Source organism: Schistocerca piceifrons, chromosome 3, assembly GCF_021461385.2.
Source record: "Schistocerca piceifrons isolate TAMUIC-IGC-003096 chromosome 3, iqSchPice1.1, whole genome shotgun sequence".
NCBI classification, from domain to species: Eukaryota; Metazoa; Arthropoda; class Insecta; order Orthoptera; family Acrididae; genus Schistocerca; species Schistocerca piceifrons.
In genome coordinates, this window is record NC_060140.1 from 835303441 (window position 1) to 835326626 (window position 23186).

At 39.8% G+C, this 23186-nt stretch overlaps 1 protein-coding gene across 1 annotated transcript in view; it reads right to left on the reverse strand.

Moving 5' to 3' along the window:
• The window catches only part of LOC124787974 (alanine--glyoxylate aminotransferase 2, mitochondrial-like), a 188286-nt gene extending 179413 nt beyond the window's left edge, over positions 1-8873 (reverse strand). The window contains exon 1 of the mRNA XM_047254987.1: positions 8780-8873. Within this exon, the coding sequence (XP_047110943.1) occupies positions 8780-8813 (34 nt within the window). The 5' untranslated portion in view covers positions 8814-8873. The remainder of the gene's footprint in view (positions 1-8779) is intronic.
• Between the last annotated feature and the right edge of the window lie 14313 nt (positions 8874-23186).

A 23186-nucleotide genomic window follows, 5' to 3' on the forward strand; every position in this document is an offset into this window, starting at 1 on the left:
TGGCTGTTTCGCATTGTTCTTAAAAATTTTCGGCTAATACGAACTAAGTGGCTTTTCGCACAGTCAAGGATGAGTAGAAAATTAGACCGAAGTCGTTTACACCTCGTCTAACTGAAGACAACTAGCGATTGTGCTGACTAAATCATATACTGTAACAGCTGTCTTCCAGGCGTCATATTTATAGGCTAGCAAATCCACTTCAGGCCTTAACATGTAAACGCGATAGCGAAAATGGTTTCCGAAATTCGGTTTTCTTCTTTAAATTCGGTTTTCTTCTTTCGGAAAATCTGCCGCATGTAAACGTAGTGACAGAGATCTTGTGATATGACGCCATGTGATTTGTTTCTGTGAGGGTCTTTGAAAACTCGCGTTTACGTCAACAAATACGACCAAATTCCAGATCTTACGGCTGACAAGGGAACCTCCCCATCGCACCCCCCTCAGAATTAGTTATAAGTTGGTGCAGTGGATAGGCCTTGAAAAACTGAACACAGATCAATCGAGAAAACAGGAAGAAGTTGTGTGAAACTATGAAAAAATAAGCAAAATATACAAACTGAGTAGTCGATGTGTAAGATAGGCAACATCTAGGAGCGCATATACATATGAGCGCCGTGGTCCCGTGGTTAGCGTGTGGAGTTGCGGAACGATAAGTCCGTGGTTCAAGTCTTCCCACCGGAAAAAACTTCAATTTTTTATTTTCAGACAATCATCAAAGTTCAGGCACTCACATAAAATCAACTTCGCTCTCCAAAATTCCAGGACATGTTCAGATTTGCTTGGACATATGCAGGATTTGACGGTCTACACACGGAAAAATTTGAAAACGTTAAAAACACGTTTTGACAGAGCACAGACAAAACTGTGCGACTGTGGTGAAACTATTGCATTCATTTGTTGCAGTTTATGTGACAAACTCTTATGTTTTCACACTTTTTTGGGAGTGATTATCACATCCACAAGAAAACCTAAATTGGGCAAGGTAGAAGAATCTTTTTACCCATTCACCAAGTGTACAAGTTATGTGGGTCGACAACATATTCCTGTCATGTGACGCACATGCCGTCACCAGTGTCGTATAGAATATATCAGACGTGTTTTCCTGTGGAGGAATCGGTTGACCTATGACCTTGCAATCAAATGTTTTCGGTGTCCATTGGACAGGCACGTCCTTTCGGCTACTAATCGCACGGTTTTGCGGTCCGGTCGCAAAACCCAGACACTAAAGTTATTACACTGAACAGAGACGTAAATGAACGAACGGACAGATCATAACTTTGCAAAAATAAAGAAAGTAAACTTGAACCAAGAACCTCTCGTTCCGCAGTTGCTCACGCTAACTACGGAACCACGGCGCTCCTGAACTCGAACTCTCCTAGATGTTGCATATCTTGCACATGGACTACTCAGTTTGTATATTTTGCTTAGTTTTTTCATAGTTCCACACAACTTCTTCCTGTTTTCTCGATTGATCTGTGTTCAGTTTTTCAAGGCCTATCCACTGTGCCAACTTATAACTAAATCTGAGGGGGGTGCGATGGGGAGGTTCCCTTGTGAGAGTCAGCTTGCAATTTCGGAACCGGAGGTGCAAGTAGACCTATGCTGAAATGTTAAGGAAAATTTCGTCGAAAGGACGAGAGTGTGCCTGTGGAGTTGTGGAAGAAACTTGCGTAATAACATATTTCATACACGTTCATGGGTGACGTAAACTGCAATAATACGTAAATTACTTAATTCTATCAGCCAATTTGTATATTATTATGCATTAAAAAGTTGCGTTCTTTCTGGGACACCCTTCTGATAGTAAAAGGTATCAAATCCAGATCCCCATTTTAAAGTTCAGAGACGCTTAATGGTCACTGTAACGAGCCATGCTTCGAAACACAATGATGAGAAAAAGAGAAAACAATGCGACCAGGTACGCCTCGTGAAATCAACTGTTTATCTCGTGGCTGCTATTTTCGGATTGTTACGCTCATTATCTTTGCCTGCCTGTGTGCGTCCGGTGAATTTTTATCATTGGCTCTTTTGCCGTACACATGGTCTTTTATTCCACTGAGTTCCATTTTCTTGCTACCGCTGTTAGCTGCAGATTTTCTGTGCCTTTTATTTAATTGCCTTCCATTTATTCAAGCAATAAAAACTTGATTACCGTCTTCCAACAGAGTATGGGCTCAGGAAACGTGATTATAAATTAAGTTATTAAAAACGTAACACAAAATTGACTTTGACTCTCCTGTACTTCGAGACGGTGCACGTACCCGGAGTGAAGTAATACGTGCACTTGCTGGAGTTGGCAGTAAACAAATGGAAACACAAGGAAACTACATTCTTGTCATTACTGTTCTCCGAAGTTACATTCTCCATAGATGAGTAGCATTTCTACCTTCTTTTCATACCGGACAAACCTTCAACTAAAGACAGTTGACTGATTGATCAGTCTCAGTTTTCTTGTGTTTACATTTGTTTACAGCCAATTCCAACAATTGGACGAACAACGTTCGTTACCCCAGGTATTTGCACTGTGTGTAGTTTAGGAGAGTCGAAGTCATTGTAGAGCTACATTTTTAATAACGCCATGTTTACGTGAACGGTACACTGTGATACGTTTTGAACAGGTCTTGAGAAGAGAAAGAGGACTAACGAATTAAAAAATTAATTAAAGTCCGGGCGGGGACTACTCAAGAGGATGTCATTATCAGGAGAAAGAAAACTGGCGTTCTACGGATCGGAGCGTGGAATGTCAGATCCCTTAATCGGGCAGGTAGGTTAGAAAATTTAAAAAGGGAAATGGATAGGTCGAAGTTAGATATAGTGGGAATTAGTGAAGTTCGGTGGCAGGAAGAACAAGACTTCTGGTCAGGTGACTACAGGGTTATAAACACAAAATCAAATAGGGGTAATGCAGGAGTAGGTTTAATAATGAATAGGAAAATAGGAATGCGGGTAAGCTACTACAAACAGCATAGTGAACGCATTATTGTGGCCAAGATAGATACGAAGCCCACACCTACTACAGTAGTACAAGTTTATATGCCAACTAGCTCTGCAGATGACGAAGAAATTGAAGAAATGTATGATGAAATAAAAGAAATTATTCAGATTGTGAAGGGAGATGAAAATTTAATAGTCATGGGTAACTGGAATTCGAGTGTAGGAAAAGGGAGAGAAGGAAACATAGTAGGTGAATATGGATTGGGGGACAGAAATGAAAGAGGAAGCCGCCTGGTAGAATTTTGCACAGAGCACAACATAATCATAACTAACACTTGATTTAAGAATCATGAAAGAAGGTTGTATACATGGAAGAACCCTGGAGATACTAAAAGGTATCAGATAGATTATATAATGGTAAGACAGAGATTTAGGAACCAGGTTTTAAATTGTAAGACATTTCCAGGGGCAGATGTGGACTCTGACCACAATCTATTGGTTATGAACTGTGGATTAAAACCGAAGAAACTGCAAAAAGGTGGGAATAAGGAGATGGGACCTGGATAAACTGACTAAACCAGAGGTTGTACAGATGTTCAGGGAGAGCATAAGGGAACAATTGACAGGAATGGGGGAAAGAAATACAGTAGAAGAAGAATGGGTAGCTTTGAGGGATGAAGTAGTGAAGGCAGCAGAGGATCAAGTAGGTAAAAAGACGAGGGCTAGTAGAAATCCTTGGGTAACAGAAGAAATATTGAATTTAATTGATGAAAGGAGAAAATATAAAAATGCAGTTAGTGAAACAGGCAAAAAGGAATACAAACGTATCAAAAATGAGATCGACAGGAAGTGCAAAATGGCTAAGCAGGGATGGCTAGAGGACAAATGTAAGGATGTAGAGGCCTATCTCACTAGGGGTAAGATAGATACCGCCTACAGGAAAATTAAAGAGACCTTTGGAGATAAGAGAACGACTTGTATGAATATCAAGAGCTCAGATGGAAACCCAGTTCTAAGCAAAGAAGGGAAAGCAGAAAGGTGGAAGGAGTATATAGAGGGTCTATACAAGGGCGATGTACTTGAGGACAATCTTATGGAAATGGAAGAGGATGTAGATGAGGATGAAATGGGAGATACGATACTGCGTGAAGAGTTTGACAGAGCACTGAAAGACCTGAGTCGAAACAAGGCCCCCGGAGTAGACAATATTCCATTGGAACTACTGACGGCCGTGGGAGAGCCAGTCCTGACAAAACTCTACCATCTGGTGAGCAAGATGTATGAAACAGGCGAAATACCATCAGACTTCAAGAAGAATATAATAATTCCAATCCCAAAGAAAGCAGGTGTTGACAGATGTGAAAATTACCGAACTATCAGCTTAATAAGTCACAGCTGCAAAATACTAACACGAATTCTTTACAGACGAATGGAAAAACTAGTAGAAGCCAACCTCGGGGAAGATCAGTTTGGATTCCGTAGAAACACTGGAACACGTGAGGCAGTACTGACCTTACGACTTATCTTAGAAGAAAGATTAAGGAAGGGAAACCTACGTTTCTAGCATTTGTAGACTTAGAGAAAGCTTTTGACAATGTTGACTGGAATACTCTCTTTCAAATTCTAAAGGTGGCAGGGGTAAAATACAGGGAGCGAAAGGCTATTTACAATTTGTACAGAAACCAGATGGCAGTTATAAGAGTCGAGGGACATGAAAGGGAAGCAGTGGTTGGGAAGCGAGTAAGACAGGGTTGTAGCCTCTCCCCGATGTTGTTCAATCTGTATATTGAGCAAGCAGTAAAGGAAACAAAAGAAAAATTCGGAGTAGGTATTAAAATTCATGGAGAAGAAATAAAAACTTCGAGGTTCGCCGATGACATTGTAATTCTGTCAGAGACAGCAAAGGACTTGGAAGAGCAGTTGAATGGAATGGACAGTGTCTTGAAAGGAGGATATAAGATGAACATCAACAAAAGCAAAACAAGGATAATGGAATGTAGTCTAATTAAGTCGGGTGATGCTGAGGAATTAGATTAGGAAATGAGGCACTTAAAGTAGTAAAGGAGTTTTGCTATTTGGGGAGCAAAATAACTGATGATGGTCGAAATAGAGAGGATATAAAATGTAGGCTGGCAATGGCAAGGAAAGCGTTTCTGAAGAAGAGAAATTTTTTAACATCCAGTATTGATTTAAGTGTCAGGAACTCATTTCTGTAAGTATTCGTATGGAGTGTAGCCATGTATGGAAGTGAAACATGGACGATAAATAGTTTGGACAAGAAGAGAATAGAAGCTTTCGAAATGTGGTGCTACAGAAGAATGCTGAAGATTAGATGGGTAGATAACATAACTAATGAGGAAGTATTGAATAGGATTGGGGAGAAGAGAAGTTTGTGGCACAACTTGACCAGAAGAAGGGATCGGTTGGTAGGACATGTTCTGAGGCATCAAGGGATCACCAATTTAGTATTGGAGGGCAGCGTGGAGGGTAAAAATCGTAGGGGGAGACCAAGAGATGAATACACTAAGCAGATTCAGAAGGATGTAGGTTGCAGTAGGTACTGGGAGATGAAAAAGCTTGCACAGGATAGAGTAGCATGGAGAACTGCATCAAACCAGTCTCAGGACTGAAGACCACAACAACAACAACAAGTTAAAATTTGAAAAATGGCGTACTGCTGTTCAGGTCTTCGTAAAGAACAAAGTTATAAGAAAAGCAATCACATTTGGTTATAACCTCCTGGTAACTACCGTATTTTACGGACTGTAAGACGCTACGGATTATATGACGAACCTTAATTTTTAAACAAGTTTTAAAAAAATAATGTTTTAAAACCTAACAGCTCTTTAAAATCTCTGAAAATCATCGTATGAAATTTCGTTTTCTTCTTCTTCCTCTTCGTGTCATCGTTGTCCTCTTCATACATAACTTGGTCTTCACCGCCACCGAGAGCGTTACTTATGACTTCTTGAAAGATATAACAACTTTTTCTCTCACCCTACAGCACGACTGTTTTACCCACTGACACACTTTTTTGGCTGTTGGTCGTTTTAGAGTTCCGTCCGGTGTGAATTGATGTTGGGTTTCATCCACCATCCATTTCTTCCATTCCTCTCTAATATACACTTCAAATGGTTTATTTACCGAGGCTTCAAGAGGTTCCAATTGTGAAGTAAATCCTCGCAGAATAACGGCAAACTCTGTATTTCCGTGCCTCAATTTCTCTTTCACAGAATTTTTCAAATGACTATGAAACTGCTCTACCAGAAGGAGAGAACTCTTGTTAATCCACAATTTGATAGCAGTCTCGTCCATCCAGCTCTTGTCATATACGTGAACAACACCTGACGTTATTTCAGGAGGTTCTGGCATTGTTTTGCGCTTGAAAATGGTCACTGGGGAAAGTTTAGAACCGTCAGCACAACATGAAAGGACAACAGTGTAGTGCATTTTTTCATGTCCACTTGTTTTTACAGTTACATTTTTAGCACCCTTCATGGCAAGAACTCTGTCACGGCAATCAAATGTCAGACAAGTTTCGCCTAAATTTGCTATTTGGCTTAGTTCCACGCTGGTTTTCTTTCGATGTTGAATAATAAAGCGACGGAAAGATAATATTTTCTCTTCACAATCTTGTGGCAATTTCTGAGATACTTCGTTTTGGATCGCGTGCTAAGTCCATGACGCTTCATAAACCTGTAGCACCAACCAACTCCACCCTTAAAGTCTGTTAAGTTCCACTGTAGCGCTAACTTACAAGCGTGTATTTGAATCAGTTTTGTATTGATTCCAGTTCCATTCCGACGGTGACGTTGAACCAGTTTCAATGCGTCATCTTCTAGTTTTGGCCAGTTTGCACTCAGTCCTCTGTTTCTATTATTTAGTCTTCCTCATTTATTTCAGTTCTTCTTTATTATCCCGCTAATCGCGAATGGTTTTTTCTGCTACTGGAGGGCCGAAATGCTGCTCAGCTGCTCTGTTCCCATGTTCTTCTGCATATGCTATTATTTTCTATTTATAGCCGGCATCGTATGAATACCTTTAATTTTTTTCCGCTACGAAAGTAGCTATTAACAAAGGTATTGTGCTGTTACCGATAACACAAATTACTTTCAATTCAAGTTCACTGGCACCATAGCTGCAATGACGCACCGAAGGCTACACAGTAGAGATGGGCAAACTGAAACACGTAACTGTTTCGAAACAAATAAAACAGTACAATGTAATGTTTCGATATGCTGTTTCGAAGCAGTGAAACAGTTTGTGTTTTGTAATCTAATAAACCTACACATTTTATCATCTTGAATGTCTACTGTATAAGTATGTCCATATAAACACAAATGAGGTGCGAGAGCGCTAATCATATCGCACGAAGTATGAAACTATCTCTTAGGCATATTGGCAGTTTCATATTTCCTGCAGCAAATGCACTGCTTTCGTCTCGTGTGACTTTCATACTTTTCGGTTGGCTGAGGACAGCCTTAGCTGAAGACAGAAGAACCACCACGAACGGAACTGAAGGTGGGAGCAAACTGCAGAAACTACGGATATGCTACTGAGATTCCCACATTCCGTTAGTATGCTAATTTCCATTCACACAAAGGGAATCATTGTGGATAATAGGCACATTGACTATAGACTCACAAATAACGCTAAATAATTCGAATAAATAACAAAATATAACAGAAAAAATTTTGTCTTTCAAGGTGTTTCGAACCGTTACTGTAAATTCACCATGCTACCCAGCCCTTCCCGTTCACCATTACACTATAAGTGATATGTCAAACAGATTGATTGCAATTATACCTACATCAAAGTTATGTATATGTCTAATAACTGTCACTCTACGCCTTTTTTAATTCAAAATGTTGTAGGCTTACTTGCATTTCTTAATATGATTACTGTACATGAACAGAGAAGCGTATGTTATAAAAAAAGTGTAATTTAACTGAATGATTTTCACATATTTATTATTTTGAATGTGAGTAGTATACGTTGTTTTATTGTTTGGTTAGTGTTTATAAAGCAGATGTTACGCCATTTCGGAATAGGGCAATCTGCTAGAAATGAAGCTTTATTTTCGGATATCTTAAGCTTCATGCTATTGCCTGTCAAAAAGATTTCGACACTATCGAAAGTGTTTCATGAAGTGGTATGTTGTGTTTCAGTACCTGTGCCGAGCCCGAATCTCGTCCGACACAGAGCGGAATGAAACATCACTGTTTCGATACAATTTCCGTTCCAAGCACAGGTGGACTGAAACAGCCTTATTTTGAAACAACGATACAGTTTCTGTGTATGGCTCGAGATCGACTCTGGTCCGGTTATCCGAGACAGGGGCGGCATGAAACACCACTGTTTCGAAACAGTGAACCACAGCCGTTCCGAAACACTGAAACAGTTGCACGTATCGATACACCGTATCGAAACATAGAAACAGTGGCCAAGTCTACTACACAGTGTTCTGGGTTTGAGGCGGCACGGCGGAGCGTGAGGGAGGCACTGCTGTGAACCCCCGCAACTCATGTTCGTCGCTTCGGTGCACTGTGGCTGCCAATTGAATGCAATGTTGCCACATAGAGATAGATTTCCCGTGGCATCGAACGTATGGCCATTTTTAAGACAGACAGAAATTTTAAATCAAACACTGGATATTTTCATATTAATTTAGAATATAAGACGCACGTGAATTTTGGAGGCAATTTCTCGAAGAAAGAAGTGCGTCTTATAGCTCGTAAAATACGGTAAACAACATTTGTTTGATACATTTTTTTTTTTTTATTTTGCTTCTGGACAGAAAGTTATTTGAGGTACTCAAGATCAACATGACACACTGTGTACTTACCCCTCGCGAGTCCGCGGCGCATTACGGAAGACATGTTCTCAGGCGGTAGGACTTATGAGTTGTAGACGGGCGCCACATCTGCCTGTTTATTACTCTCTCTCAGTGGTCGTGTGCAGCGCGGATAACGGCTCTGACACGCGTTACGCAATCACAACTCATGGCGCCCTCTGCTCAAGCACCACTGATACAGGCTGCGGGGATATCTACCGTTACGATAATTGCCACGAGAGAGTCCGCTATGTTCTCAAACATCGCGGTAAACAATGCCTTCTGTTCATTACACAGTGACTCAGCGGAGTAAGCTGACGAAGCAGTTTTTTTCGCCCTGACGAGCATGCGCTGCATACTGTTTGGAAGCCCAAAATAACCCGAGCAGGTGTAGTCTTTAATTCGCCGAACGCAAATTAAACCTTAATCTTTCTCCCAAGCGTACAATTAAGAGAAATATGAAAATCACACGTTATTCATAGAAACATACATATAGGGCGAGCGTCAATGCGCAAGTGTGTGAAATCAGACACTCGAAGTACTCCCTGTAATTAATTTTGCACTAACAGCCACCAGCCACGAAAAGAGCCGATATGGCTAAAGACACTTCCGTGATGCTGGGAACCTCCAGTTCGATATACTCATACGTTCTGGACTAAAATTAAACGATGACAGCTCTTTTTTTATTCGCCGTCTGTCCAAGTAGTGTCAATTAATACTGTGTATGTACAACGCCGAGATTCACAAATTGCGATACAGTGGAACTTCGCTTGACTAGCACCTGCGGCGCTCAAATTGCATAACGAGCAAAACAAATTGTAAACAGGATGACTCGCTTAAGGAGCGATGTTTCGCATAACGAATGACGGCGATTTAGTGTGGCGTCACGAGCTGTTCGCGCGCAGCAGGGGAAACGTTCTTCAATATGAACATCTTTCATTGTCGACAGCAGCATATGAACATTGTCTTTAGTACGTATGGGGCCTCCCGGCCAAAAATGCCATACGCTCATTTCATTTCAGTACGTACTGCAGTCTGGGTTTAGCGCTCTTTCTGTACCGTCTTGGTGCAGCTTGCGACCACACATTTTTCTAAACTTGTCTTCACAGAGTGTGTTGTTTTTGTACAAATTTTAATAACCTTCGTAGAAATACCCCCGAAGATAAGGCCGCAAGAAGACGACCATAAGAAACTTCCTGGCAGATTAAAACTGTGTGTCGTACCGAGACTCGAACTCGGGACCTTTGCCTTTCTCGGGCAAGTGCTCTACCAACTGAGCTACTCAAGCACGACTCACGTCCCGTCCTCACAGCTTTACTTCTGCCAGTACCTCGTCTCGTTTCATGGTTCGCAGGAGAGCTTCTGCAAAGTTTGGAAGGCAGGAGACGAGGTACTGGCAGAAGTAAAGCTGTGAGGACGGGGCGTGAGTCGTGCTTGGATAGCTCAGATGGTAGAGCACTTGCCCGCGAAAGGTAAAGGTTCCGAGTTCGAGTCTCGGTCCGGCACACAGTTTTAATCTGCCAGGAAGTTTCATATCAGCGCACACTCCGCTGCAGAGCAAAAATCTCACACAGGAAACATCCCCCAGACTGTGGCTAAGCCATGTCTCCGCAATATCCTTTCTTTCAGGAGTGCTAGTTCTGCATGGTTCGCTGGAGAGCTTCTGCAAAGTTTGGAAGGTAGGAGACGAGGTACTGGCAGAGGCGAAGCTGTAAGGACGGGGCGTGAGTCGTGCTTGGATAGCTCAGATGGTAGAGCACTTGCCCGCGAAAAGCAAAGGTCCCGTGTTCGAGTCTCGGTCCGACACACAGTTCTAATCTGCTAGGTAGTTTCATATCAGTGCACACTCCGCTGCAGAGTGAAAATCTCATTGTGGAGACGACCATAAGATAAAGAACATTGCCTTAGAAATGAAACGTAAAATCACTGAAAAACGCGAACGTGCTGATTTAGCACGCACACACAATCAGTCTACATCAACTACTTGCACTAACTTTGAGAAAAAGGACAAAATTAAGGAAATAGATGCTTCAAAGGGAGTGACAAGAGTTTCGTGTTTTGGATAATGTCGAAAGGTTCCTCCTTATAGAGATAAATGGAAAGCAATTGCAAGGCGATACTATTAACGAGAACATCATTTGTGAGAAAGCGAGACTGATTTTCGCCGATCTCGTTAAGCAGGACCCGGGATCTTCAGCGGCGGAAGAAGTGGTTAAGGGAAGCCGTGGATGGTTCGAGAAGTTTAAGAGAAGAAAATGTTCAAATGTGTGTGAAATCTTACGGGACTTAACTGCTGAGGTCATCAATCCCTAAGCTTACACACTACTTAAATTAAATTATCCTAAGGACAAACACACACAACCCATGCCCGAGGGAGGACTCGAACCTGCACCGGGACCAGCCACACCAGCGCTCCAGACCGCTCGGCTAATCCCGTGCGGCTGTAAGTGAAGAACTGGCATCCACAGTGTTGTGAGGCACGGCGAAAAGGCCAGCTCAGGCACAAAGTCAGCTGAGAACTGCGTCAGCAACTTCAAGATGCTCGTACATTCTGAGGGTTATCTGCCGCAGCAGGTTTTTAATTGTGACGAGACGGGTCTATTCTGGAAAAAAGATGCAGAAGCGTACATTTATAACAGCAGAGGAGAATGCATTGCCCGGTCACAAGCCAATGACAGACCGTTTCAAACTGCTATTCTGTGCCAGTGCAAGCGGCGATTTGAAAATTAAACAGCTGATTGTTTACCATTCAGAAACTCCACGAGCCTTCAAAAATGTGAGGTCCAGAGCAGGAGGTTAAATGTGATGTGGAGGTCCAACAACAAGGCTTTGGTGACACATGATCCTTTTTGTGATAGGATGAGTTAAGTGTTCTGTTCTCCGGTGAAACAATATGATGAATCTGCCACTTGTAATTTCCCCCCTACTTCCTCGTCCACATTAAATAATCCCCAGTCCAAGAAATTAATAAGCAAAATCTTTTATGAAAATTCGAGAGGAGCGAAGATTACAATAAACTTTCAGGTCTACTTAGCTTGTCATGCTGAGAAGGCTCCAGTTCTTTTGTCTAGGAGACTAATTCTTGAACCTGAAAACGTAACATCAGATCCCCACGGTTGATTTGAGCTAAACAAATTGGAAGATTGTTGTTGCAGAATTTTTTACGTAAATATATTTTCCACCGATTTTCGCACATTTTAGTAATACAATATTTTGATTTTTCACATTAACAAAGCCGAAATTACATTGTTCGCACCTACTATACATAAATACGTCCGATCACATCAGAGGCAAACTTACGACTCTCACACCCTGCGGAAATAACAATATTACAAAGCGTTTACAATTCTTGTTGACTAATGAATCCCTACTAGTTTATGTTACATTATTAATTTCGATTAATATTTCATAAATGAATCCAGAAATAAACACAGTAAAGAGTACAGGATTGCGTAATTAATAATAGTAGTTTAAGTTTACAAATAATTCGTAATTTGAAATGTTTCTAAAAAAATAATTTTAACTGTACATTCAGAACTAGTACTTATCGATTATAACATAGGAAATAAAATATTTTATAAAGCAATTCATTTTCATAAATTTTAGCTTGAAATATAACATACTGTTGAAAGGTGGCTACACTGAGCCACTGCGCCAGAGATTGCGCCAAAGAGTATTATTCTGCCGCCTCCACAGTGCCTGTTACGAACTCGTGGCAGTCAGTGCTTGTTGAGAGCTCGTGGTAGTCAGTGCGTGGGCAGAGCTCGTAGAAGACAGTTCGTGTTGAGATGTGCGAGTGGGCAAGGCTTGTCGGGATGTCGTAGTAAGGAGTGCTTGTTCCATGTTTTATCTAGTTATTTGATGGGAGAGATAGCAGATGTTATTCTAATGAAGATATTGTAACGATCAGAGTGCTTTTCGTCAATATATATGAAGGTAAAATATTGCGTGTTTTTTTCATTATTTCCATGTTTTAAATAATGCGTCATGACAGGTTCAGTCAACAAAGCATCTGGCTTGTGTTCTTGTATTAGAGTGTAATTCTGGTTTTCTTGAGTAATTATGGTATTTTCATTTCCTTTAGTTACGTCTGTATAAATGGTATTTAAAAATTCTTGTCTTGTTGAAGAAGAACCGTGCCAGATGTGCGTTGAGTCACACTTCCACATACAGAACAGTTATACTTGTGCTTTGGTTTAGTAGGTTTTATAGTTGCTGGGGACTTAATTAATTAACTGTGTTTATGAAAATTTTCATTTCATTCTTTGTTGTTGTTCTTTGCAGTCAGATAGCGTAATAATACTAGTCAGGGCCAACCGTTTACGAGACTTGCGTAATCGGACATACAGCTACTAAAAATCCCAAAGTATTTTCAATCATATTTAATTAAGCCCCCATGCACGTGGCGACCGCTGCTTCGGATCGTCCCTTGGAATCTTCTGATTGTAAAAATAGTAGACCGTAGTATTGTTGTAGTAACTTGAGTTTAGTAATTGTAGTCTGTATTGCATGTGTAGATTTGGTAATTGTTATTCTTCTAATGGTATTTTTCAAAATTTAAATTTGTTGTCTTGTCTACGCGTTTGACAATTTAGTGCAATTATTTCAATTGTTCGTTAATCGTGTTTGAGGGAAATATTTTGTGTGAATGGTATTGTTGAAGATGAGGAGTCATTGTGTGTAATTTTCGTACAGTGACGAATTTTTTATGTTTTGTAAATGATTACGCGATCAATGAAACAGGCGAAAATGATGAATAGTCAGAATAACGAAATTGTTGACATGGCGAACTCGCCAACACAGGATAACAGTATCATGAATAATGTGGTGGAAAACAATTTAATAAGTAGGGAAGATAGTCCGGAAATAGTTCAAAATTTTTCACAATCGAAAAATTCTCAGATTACGTGGTTAACGACAGAAAAAATGGAGCAGTTAATGAGTGCAATATTAAATGTCGGATCACAGTTGGAATCTGAATTAAAAACAATGGGATCACAGTTACGATCTGAATTAAAAACAATGGGATCACAGTTACGATCTGAATTAAAAACAGAGATGGAAGCAATGGCAACACAGTTAAGTTCACGAATAGGGACATGTTTCAACATGAAAGATGAATCAAACAAAGAAATTAGAGAAGAAGTGCAACCAATTTTGAATGCTCACAATAATAGTTTAATTTCAACAGAAATTAGACAAGAGGAACAGGAAGAAAGAGATCGCGTGATAGTACAAAACTTTTCAGAATTAAATTTACAATGTGCACACGATAAGGAAGAAATAATTGGAAGAATCGAGGAATCCGTACCAAATGACAGAACGCAACAGTGTGAACAGCTAACTACTAAATGTGACAACACCGAAACCCGAGTCGCGACATTTACAGAAGACGTAAATAAACAGAAAGAACAATTAAGTGACTCATCGGAAAGAGTTGAGGAGATCTCAGATAAATTGACAAGTGTTAGTTTAGCAGAAGGGTTTGAAGAAAATAATTTGTTTCATTTACGGGATGCGACAAGAGAGCGCCAGACGCGCGAACTTGACAATAATCGACATTCGGACTGGGACAGACGCGGTGGGTCTTTGTCGCCACGAGGCGAAAATTTTGACTATAAACACTTTTTGACTGTCCGGAAATTTAAGATTTTCCGGAATTCTGAGAACGACATACATCCATGTTCATGGTCAGGTCAATTTATGTACGCACTTCCACCAAATTGGCCACTAAGTCACAAACTAGAAATTATGTGCGGCTATTAAAGTCCTCAGGGGATTCACTACTCTAAGTGAATATGTGCCGTAGCGAGCATAGGGCCCCGAGCTGTAGTGGTGCTATTTCTCTTTTAGTTTTCTGCACCGCTGCCTACTCTTTTACTATTCTTTGCATCTGTCAAAAGCAACTCTTCTACTATCAATCTATCTAGAGAGTAAGTGAACAATAACCGGATATGCCGGTTTACCCAAAAGTGACTTCGGAAATTACCGTTTGGACTTACTATATTTTCAGCAGCATTCATTCGTAGTTTAAATGAAATTTTACTTGTTTATCTTCGTGACAATATTACTTCGTATGTTGACGACTTTCTTATTGCTAAACATTCTTGGAGTGAGCACAACAAAATTTTGGATTCATTATTGCGTATTTTTGCAAGAGTTGGCATTACAGTGAACTTAGAAAAATCTGAATTTGGTCGTTCTCAGGTGAAATTTCTCGGTCACATTATTTCTACAGAAGGTATTCTTCCTGATCCAGAGAAATTAGACGCTATTCGTAATTATGTTGTTCCTACCACAAAACGTGATGTTCGTAGTTTTCTTGGTGTCTGTAATTTTCTTAGACATTTTGTTAGATTGGACGATTTGGCCACACCTCGTTTTTGCGATCTATCTGAAAAGTTCTTTTTAAACGAAAATCGGTATACAACTCTGTTTGGTTAGTTTGTATTCCTGATGAGTGGGTTAATAAGCTGATTTGGTATACGCATTTCAGTTATGCACACTTTGGTCCCAGAAAATGCTTTCATAAATTACGGGAAAATTGCTACTTCAGTAATATGGAAAAACGTATTCGATCTGTTCTGGCCAAATGCAAATTATGTCAAAAGGCTAAGCCGCCAACAGTTTCTCACAGAGCACCGTTGTTTCCTATCATTCCAGCGAAATTAAAGGAGATGGCTGCAGTCGATTTGTTCGGTCCAGTGGTTCGTTCTACTAATGGTTTTGCGTACATTTTCGTAGCAGTGGAGTTGACGTCAAAATATGTATGTTTTACACCTTTACGCAAAGCAACAGCTCGTTCAGCATCTAACGCTTTTATCAAACATTTTCTTAAAGAAGTTGGTCATGTTGATAAGGTTATATCAGATAATGGATCACAGTTTCGTTCTAAAATTTGGCTTCGTACTCTACAGCATCGTAAAATTAAACCAATTTTCATTTCACTTTTTCACCTTCAGTCTAACGCTTCAGAGAGATGGATGAAGGAAATCAATAAATTGTGTCGACTTTATTGTCATCAGAATCACAGAACGTGAGATCAGTATCTTCATATTTTTCAAAACATTCTGAATGAACTCTCTAATGATTCAACTTCTTTACCGCCTATACTGGTATTAAAAAATAAAGCACCGACAAATCGCATATCTGAAATCGTTCCTTTTCCGCCTACACGGAAACTACGGCATTCTGAAGTTGTGAACATGGCTCTGCAAAATATTGCATCTGCGGCTGCTAGAAGAGAGAAATCAGCTAAGCGTCCTGGTCGTTCAAAATCTTGTCAGTTGGTCAGAAGGTGTTAATTAAGTCTCATCGTTTGTCTCACAAAGGAAAAGGATTGTGTCGCAAATTTTTTCTGCTTTATAACGGTCCATATAGAATTCGCAAAATTATTCATGATAACACTGTCGAAGTAGAAACTCTTAAATCTCGACGCTCTAAAGGAATACATCATATATCTAACGTAAAAATTTTTGTGGAATGATATACTTTTAAAAAAAAAATTGTGGAATGACATACTTGTGAGAAACTAACAGCTACATGTAAACATGCGGAGAATACAAGGATACCGCGCTGTGTTTTGGCGGCGGCACATACTCAAAGCAACAGTCAAGTCTGCGCGCCGCACAAGGCAGTCGTTGACCGCGAACAATTGCTTCCTGCGTCACGCGCCTACAGCTGATCGAGCGCTCAGTGCGAATGCACTGACAGCCGTAAACAAATACACAGTTTAATTTCTCCGACTAAATTCAGTATAAAGCTATAGTGACTTGATGAATTATGTTATTAACGTTCAGTATTTTTCAGGATACGGTTCTATAAAATATTTAAGAACTTCAGGTAAATTCTGTGTGTCTCCGACGTTAAGAGGACTTACTATCGAGAAATTTTCAGGAAGAATGTAATTTCCAAGAAGAAACTAATAAACTAAAAAGGTAACTATTAATTGAGTTTATTTTTCAGGTAACATATTTCCACTTAGGTACGTACTTTAGACGTAATTTGCTGCTCGCGATTACGTGATTCATACTTTGTGCTAATTTCATGTTCTATGAATTTACGTGTGAAGCGACGTGCTTGCGTACATTTTCTGATTTTTGTCAATGTTTTATTAATGAACAGGATTGTTATTTGTATATATTATGCATCGCTTGGCTGCTATGCTTTTTCATTGATGTCATATTTTTTTTAATTATGTGCCTGCTGTGCTTATTTATTTAAATTATAATTGTAACCTGATTAATTGTGCTGACTGTGTTTATGTATGTAAGTTATACTTTGTGATTTATCTGCTTGCGCCTTCATGTTTACTTATTAAGATGACATATGAACATTTATTTGCTTATGCTGATATGATGCTAATGACCTGTTTATTATGTTAGATAACATATGTTTGCTGCTATGCGTATGGATTGCATATTTATACATATCTGTTGTTGTCATAACTACTCTTTAATTTGGTGTATAGAAATGATGATATACTGTGTACAAACAGAGAGTTTAGGTCACACTATTGGATTAATTATAGATTGTTCGCTTGGCAGAGCCTCGTTGTAAGAATTGTGCTGCATCCACTTGTTGACATTCTGTTCACTACTGGTATATTTACTCGCTAGCGCTTGTTTTGCTTACGCTCAGTGCCTTATATTTTTAAGAAAAGAAAATGAACTGCTATAATTCGACGAACGACATTGGTACAAAGAACTTCGTTGAAGTCACATGAGCTGGAGGTTTTATGGAAGCTGTATAAATTTATGCTAATAGGAAGGAAGCTAACGACATGACATACCATTACTAGGTTTAGACCATTAACAATTATTACACTGCATTCTTCGTGAGCAATTGAAATAGGAAGTGACACTTGACACAAAAAATACTCCACATGTTTGCTTCTGCCATAATTCTTGAAGTGTTGTACACACTGTGAAATATTATGATCATTCACATTCCGTAATCGTACTTAATTACTGAGAGTTATTCGAACTAAGTCTGTTAGAGGTCATGTATGCATTTCTTTTGTTTATAATTCATAATGAGTAGAAGATTTGGCTCAGAAGGATTACACAGAGGTTGTGTGTTGACAATGTGTCTTCGGATTGTATGGGATGATGAGGTTTGCACTAGGATTTTATCTGTACTTGTTCGAGGAGACTGACTAGAGGAAAGAGTTGTTATGGAAGTGAAATGATATTGGTAATAAAGTTTATATGTATCGACGCATTGAAGAGGTATTATTGAGGTATTATTGAGATTGTGTGAAGTTGATGATTATTGGAGTTTTGGTGGATAAGAGGTAAAGTAAGTGAGGAGCATATATTGGCAATAAGGTTTATATGTATCGACGTATTGAAGAGGTATTATTGAGGTATTATTGAGATTGTGTGAAGTTGATGATTATTGGAGTTTTGGTGGATAAGAGGTAAAGTAAGTGAGATGCATATTTTTTTTTGTTGGTCTTACGGAACAAGGAGGATGAAGATAGCAGACTAGAACACTAAAGTAGAAGGAAGATAGTCTATACACACTTTGTTACATCACTAAGCAGTATATACTTTTTTTTGAAGAGAGGAAGTATTTGCATATCTTGGCTCACTGACAGTTGTTCAACAACAGTACATTTGATCTGGCTTGGCAAACATTGGTCTTGACATGATGACTATGACGTTGACCTAACTATTATTGACTGTTATACATTGCTGCCACTACTACTTGATACACATGATGAACATCAGATTTTGACAGAATTACATTTACACAGTTAACACCATTCAATTACACAGTAGTACTAAATGTGGATGAAAGATGAATGAGTGTGTTTTGTGTGTTTTCCTTTCCTAATCCTACCCACCTATCTCGTAAATATTATTTTATTTGTTTGTAGTGGCTTGCACTGACACCCATAAATATTATAGGTTTACTGATGTTTGAGTATTTGTAATAGTAAATATGAAAATTATCTGACATCATTTGTGTGTTTGTTATGATTTGTATGTTTAGTGTAAAAGCGTTTGTATGTGCATTCAAACTATTGTTCATGCCTGAACTGTCTGATTAGTGAAGGTAAATATTGTGAACTGTTACCTGCACTTTTTCAACATAATGTGTGACACTTAGGAATGATTAATTTCTGCTGATGAACTGTGTGATCAGTGATAGTGAATATTATGGACTGTTACTTGTACTTTTTCTACATGATTGGTGCCACTAGGACATGTTTAATTTGTGCTTATATACTCTGATGAACAGTGTGATCAGTGATAGTGAATATCATGGACTGCTCTCTGGACCTGCTCATCATTGCTAGGTGCAACTGATGGACTACTTGTATGGAAATGATGTCACTTGGCGGTGTCTGCACCTGCTCAACATTGCTGGGTGCAACTGATGGACTGCTTCTACTGAAATGATGTCACTTGTTGGTGTCTGCACCTGCTCAACATTGCTCGGTGCAACTGATGGACTGTTTTTACTGAAATGATGTCACTTGTTGGTGTCTGCACCTGCTCAACATTGCTCGGTGCAACTGATGGACTGCTTCTACTGAAATGATGTCACTTGTTGGTGTCTGCACCTGCTCTCAACATTGCTGGGTGCAACTGATGGACTGCTTCTACTGAAATGATGTCACTTGTTGGTGTCTGCACCTGCTCAACATTGCTCGGTGCAACTGATGAACTGTTTCTACTGAAATGAAGTCACCTGTTGGTGTCTGCACCTGCTCGACATTGCTGGGTGCAACTGATGGACTGCTTCTACTGAAATGATGTCACTTGTTGGTGTCTGCACCTGCTCAACATTGCAGGGTGCAACTGATGGACTGCTTCTACTGAAATGATGTCACTTGTCGGTGTCTGCACCTGCTCAACATTGCTGGGTGCAACTGATGGACTGCTTCTACTGAAATGATGTCACTTGTCGGTGTCTGCACCTGCTCAACATTGCTGGGTGCAACTGATGGACTGCTTCTACTGAAATGATGTCACTTGTTGGTGTCTGCACCTGCTCAACATTGCTGGGTGCAACTGATGGACTGCTTCTGCTGAAATGATGTCACTTGTTGGTGTGTGCACCTGTTGACCATTGCTGGGCTGGAATTATCAACTATTTGTTTTTTTTTTTTTTGAATAATTAAAAGAATTTTATGTGAACATTTGTATAAACTGATTTGTTATGTATTGTGTAATCTATTATGTAAAGCCACATGTATGAAAAGAATTTGTATTGCCTACTGTATTTTATATATTAGGTTATTGAAAGGTCAGTGCAAAGCCAAAATTTTAACTAATTATGTGATATTTAGGTATTAATATTATCTTTTATTTTTGTCTGTATTTTTCTGGACGAATTTGGTGGTATTTTCACCACCAATGCTGGCAAAAATACCATCAAATTCTGGCCTGTGGAGGAGGGGCATATGAAAGGTGGCTACACTGAGCCACTGCGCCAGAGATTGCGCCAAAGTGTATTATTCTGCCGCCTCCACAGTGCCTGTTAAGAACTCGTGGCAGTCAGTGCTTGTTGAGAGCTCGTGGTAGTCAGTGCGTGGGCAGAGCTCGTAGAAGACAGTTCGTGTTGAGATGTGCGAGTGGGCAAGGCTTGTCGAGATGTTGTAGTAAGGAGTGCTTGTTCCATGTTTTATCTAGTTATTTGATGGGAGAGATAGCAGATGTTATTCTAATGAAGATATTGTAACGATCAGAGTGCTTTTCGTCAATATATATGAAGGTAAAATATTGCGTGTTTTTTTCATTATTTCCATGTTTTAAATAATGCGTCATGACAGGTTCAGTCAACAAAGCATCTGGCTTGTGTTCTTGTATTAGAGTGTAATTCTGGTTTTCTTGAGTAATTATGGTATTTTTATTTCCTTTAGTTACTTCTGTATAAATGGTATTTAAAAATTCTTGTCTTGTTCAAGAAGAACCGTGCCAGATGTGCGTTGAGTCACACTTCCACATACAGAACAGTTATACTTGTGCTTTGGTTTAGTAGGTTTTATAGTTGCTGGGGACTTAATTAATTAACTGTGTTTATGAAAATTTTCATTTCATTCTTTGTTGTTGTTCTTTGCAGTCAGATAGCGTAATAATACTAGTCAGGGCCAACCGTTTACGAAACAGCGTAATCGGACACACAGCTACTAAAAAAAACTAAAAATATTTTCAATCATATTTAATTAAGCCCCCATGCACTGTGTATAAAATCATATGAAAGTTTTCAGAAAAGCAACTGAGATAATACTGACCTGTGCAAATTCGAAAAATAATATTGGTATCGACTACTAATGTTGAGGAAAAGTAATGCTAGAGAAGGATGTCTTGTTACACACTCCATGTCTTGTTTGTTATGGGCAACGCTGCTGCCCAGTCTCCAGGCCCACAAGATCACCTCCTTGAAGAATTTCAATTCATCAGGATCCAATTTCTGCCGTCCAACACCACTCTGTTACTCCATCCTATGGACCAGCAGATTGTTTCTAACGTTAAAAAATTCTACACTAAAGCAACCTTCGAACGATGCTTTGAGTTGACTGAAGCTGCTAGTCTCACTCCCAAAGAGTTTTGAAACCATCACTTCAACGTCGCTGCCTGCGTCAAGATGATAAAAAAGGAGTGAGAAGTGGTTACCAGTGAATTCTCACCCCTGTGTGGAAGGTGCTTTGGCTGGAGTGCGTCATCGAATGTGACACAGGCGTTTGAGTCAGTGCTTATGGAGCCTGTAGTCAATAAGTTGTGTCTTTGGCCTAGAGCATGAGACTAGAAGAGGATAGCAATGATATCGATGAGCCTGTGGAAGATCACAGCCAAGAAATGACCACCGAAGAGCTTACAGAGTTGCAGATTGTTTCACAGCAGGAAGTTGTGTTGAGGAGATCCTCAGAGGGGGAGGAGGAGGAGGAGGCAGTAACAGCAAATCAGCAATCTTGTGGCGCAATAGGAGAAATGCTGAAAGCATGGGAATCGGTTGCATCGTACATTGAAAATCATCGCCCCAATAAAGCAGTGGCAAGTGCGGTACAAATTTATTTGACGATGATGCTGTGTCGCATTTTCGCCAAGTGCTGAAGCGTCGGCAGAAACAAATGACTATAGATAGCTTCCTAGTAAAAAAGAATTAGTTATGTATTGTGCATAATAAAGTACATAAAACTGTATGTATAATTTTCTTTGAATAAATGGCATGACTAAGATAAACTTTTATTACTTCTTCTGCATGGAACGCATTATCGTATTTTACATTAATGTACATGGGACAAATTGTTTCGCTTATCGAGTGTTTCGTACAACGAGTAAGATTCTGGAACGAATTAAGCTCGCTATGTGACGTTCCACTGTATATGATACATCTTTTTAATAAACAACCTGATACACTGTAACATTGTTGTATAAACATACGAGGGTCGTCCACAAAGTAAGTTCCGTTTCTATTTCTATCCGCGGCAGCGCTACGTTCGCAGTTCCGAACATGCGCGGCAGTTACTCTGACTCAAGGAAAATACATTTACGCCATTTTCAGATCGCTGCTGCCGACGTGTGCTTTGTAGTGCTTCTTTATAATGTCAGCCGCAATTGAAAATGCCGCCGCGTGTGAAATCAGATCTGCGATTCCGTTTTCTAAATGCAAAGAGAGTTAAACTAAAGGAAATTCCTCGGCAAATCTGCGAGGCTTACGGACAAAATGCTATGAGTAATTCAATGGTTAGAAGATGGGTCAGACTGTTCAATGAAGGACGTGATCAAGTGCACGATGAAGAACGAAGTGGTTACTGATGAACTGGTTCACACAATTGAAGATAAGATTAAACACAACCGTAAGTTTACACTTAGTGCCGTTGCTATGGAAGCTCCGCAAATCTCAAGATCAGTAATTAATTAAATTGTTGCTGAAAAACTGAAATTTCGAAAACTTTTCTCACAGCGGGTACCCAAAATTCTTACTGAACAACACAAAAAAATAACGGAGAGGCACTGCACTTCAGTTTTTGACACGCTACAATGAAGAAGGTGATGGTTTTCTTTATCGGATAGTCACGGGGGATGAAACTTGGGTATTGTACGACACCCCTGAAACAAAACGGCAATCAATGGAATGGAGACACACTTCATCCCCAACGAAGCTTAAGCCCAAGAAAATCTTGACACCTCGAAAAGTCATGTGCACCGTTTTTTGGGACAGAAAAGGCATTTTGCTGATTGATTTCTTACCACGAGACCAAACAATCAAAGCACATTGTAACTGCAAGAAAATTACGAAATCGCGCTGCGCAATACAGAACAAGCACGAGAACTACTGTCAAAAGGTGTGTCTTTTTCTACGATAATGCCCGACCCCACAGGGCGAATGTGACCAAACCACTCTTAGGGAATTTCACTGGGACGCGTATTATCATCCTCCATACAGCCTGGACCCCGCTCCT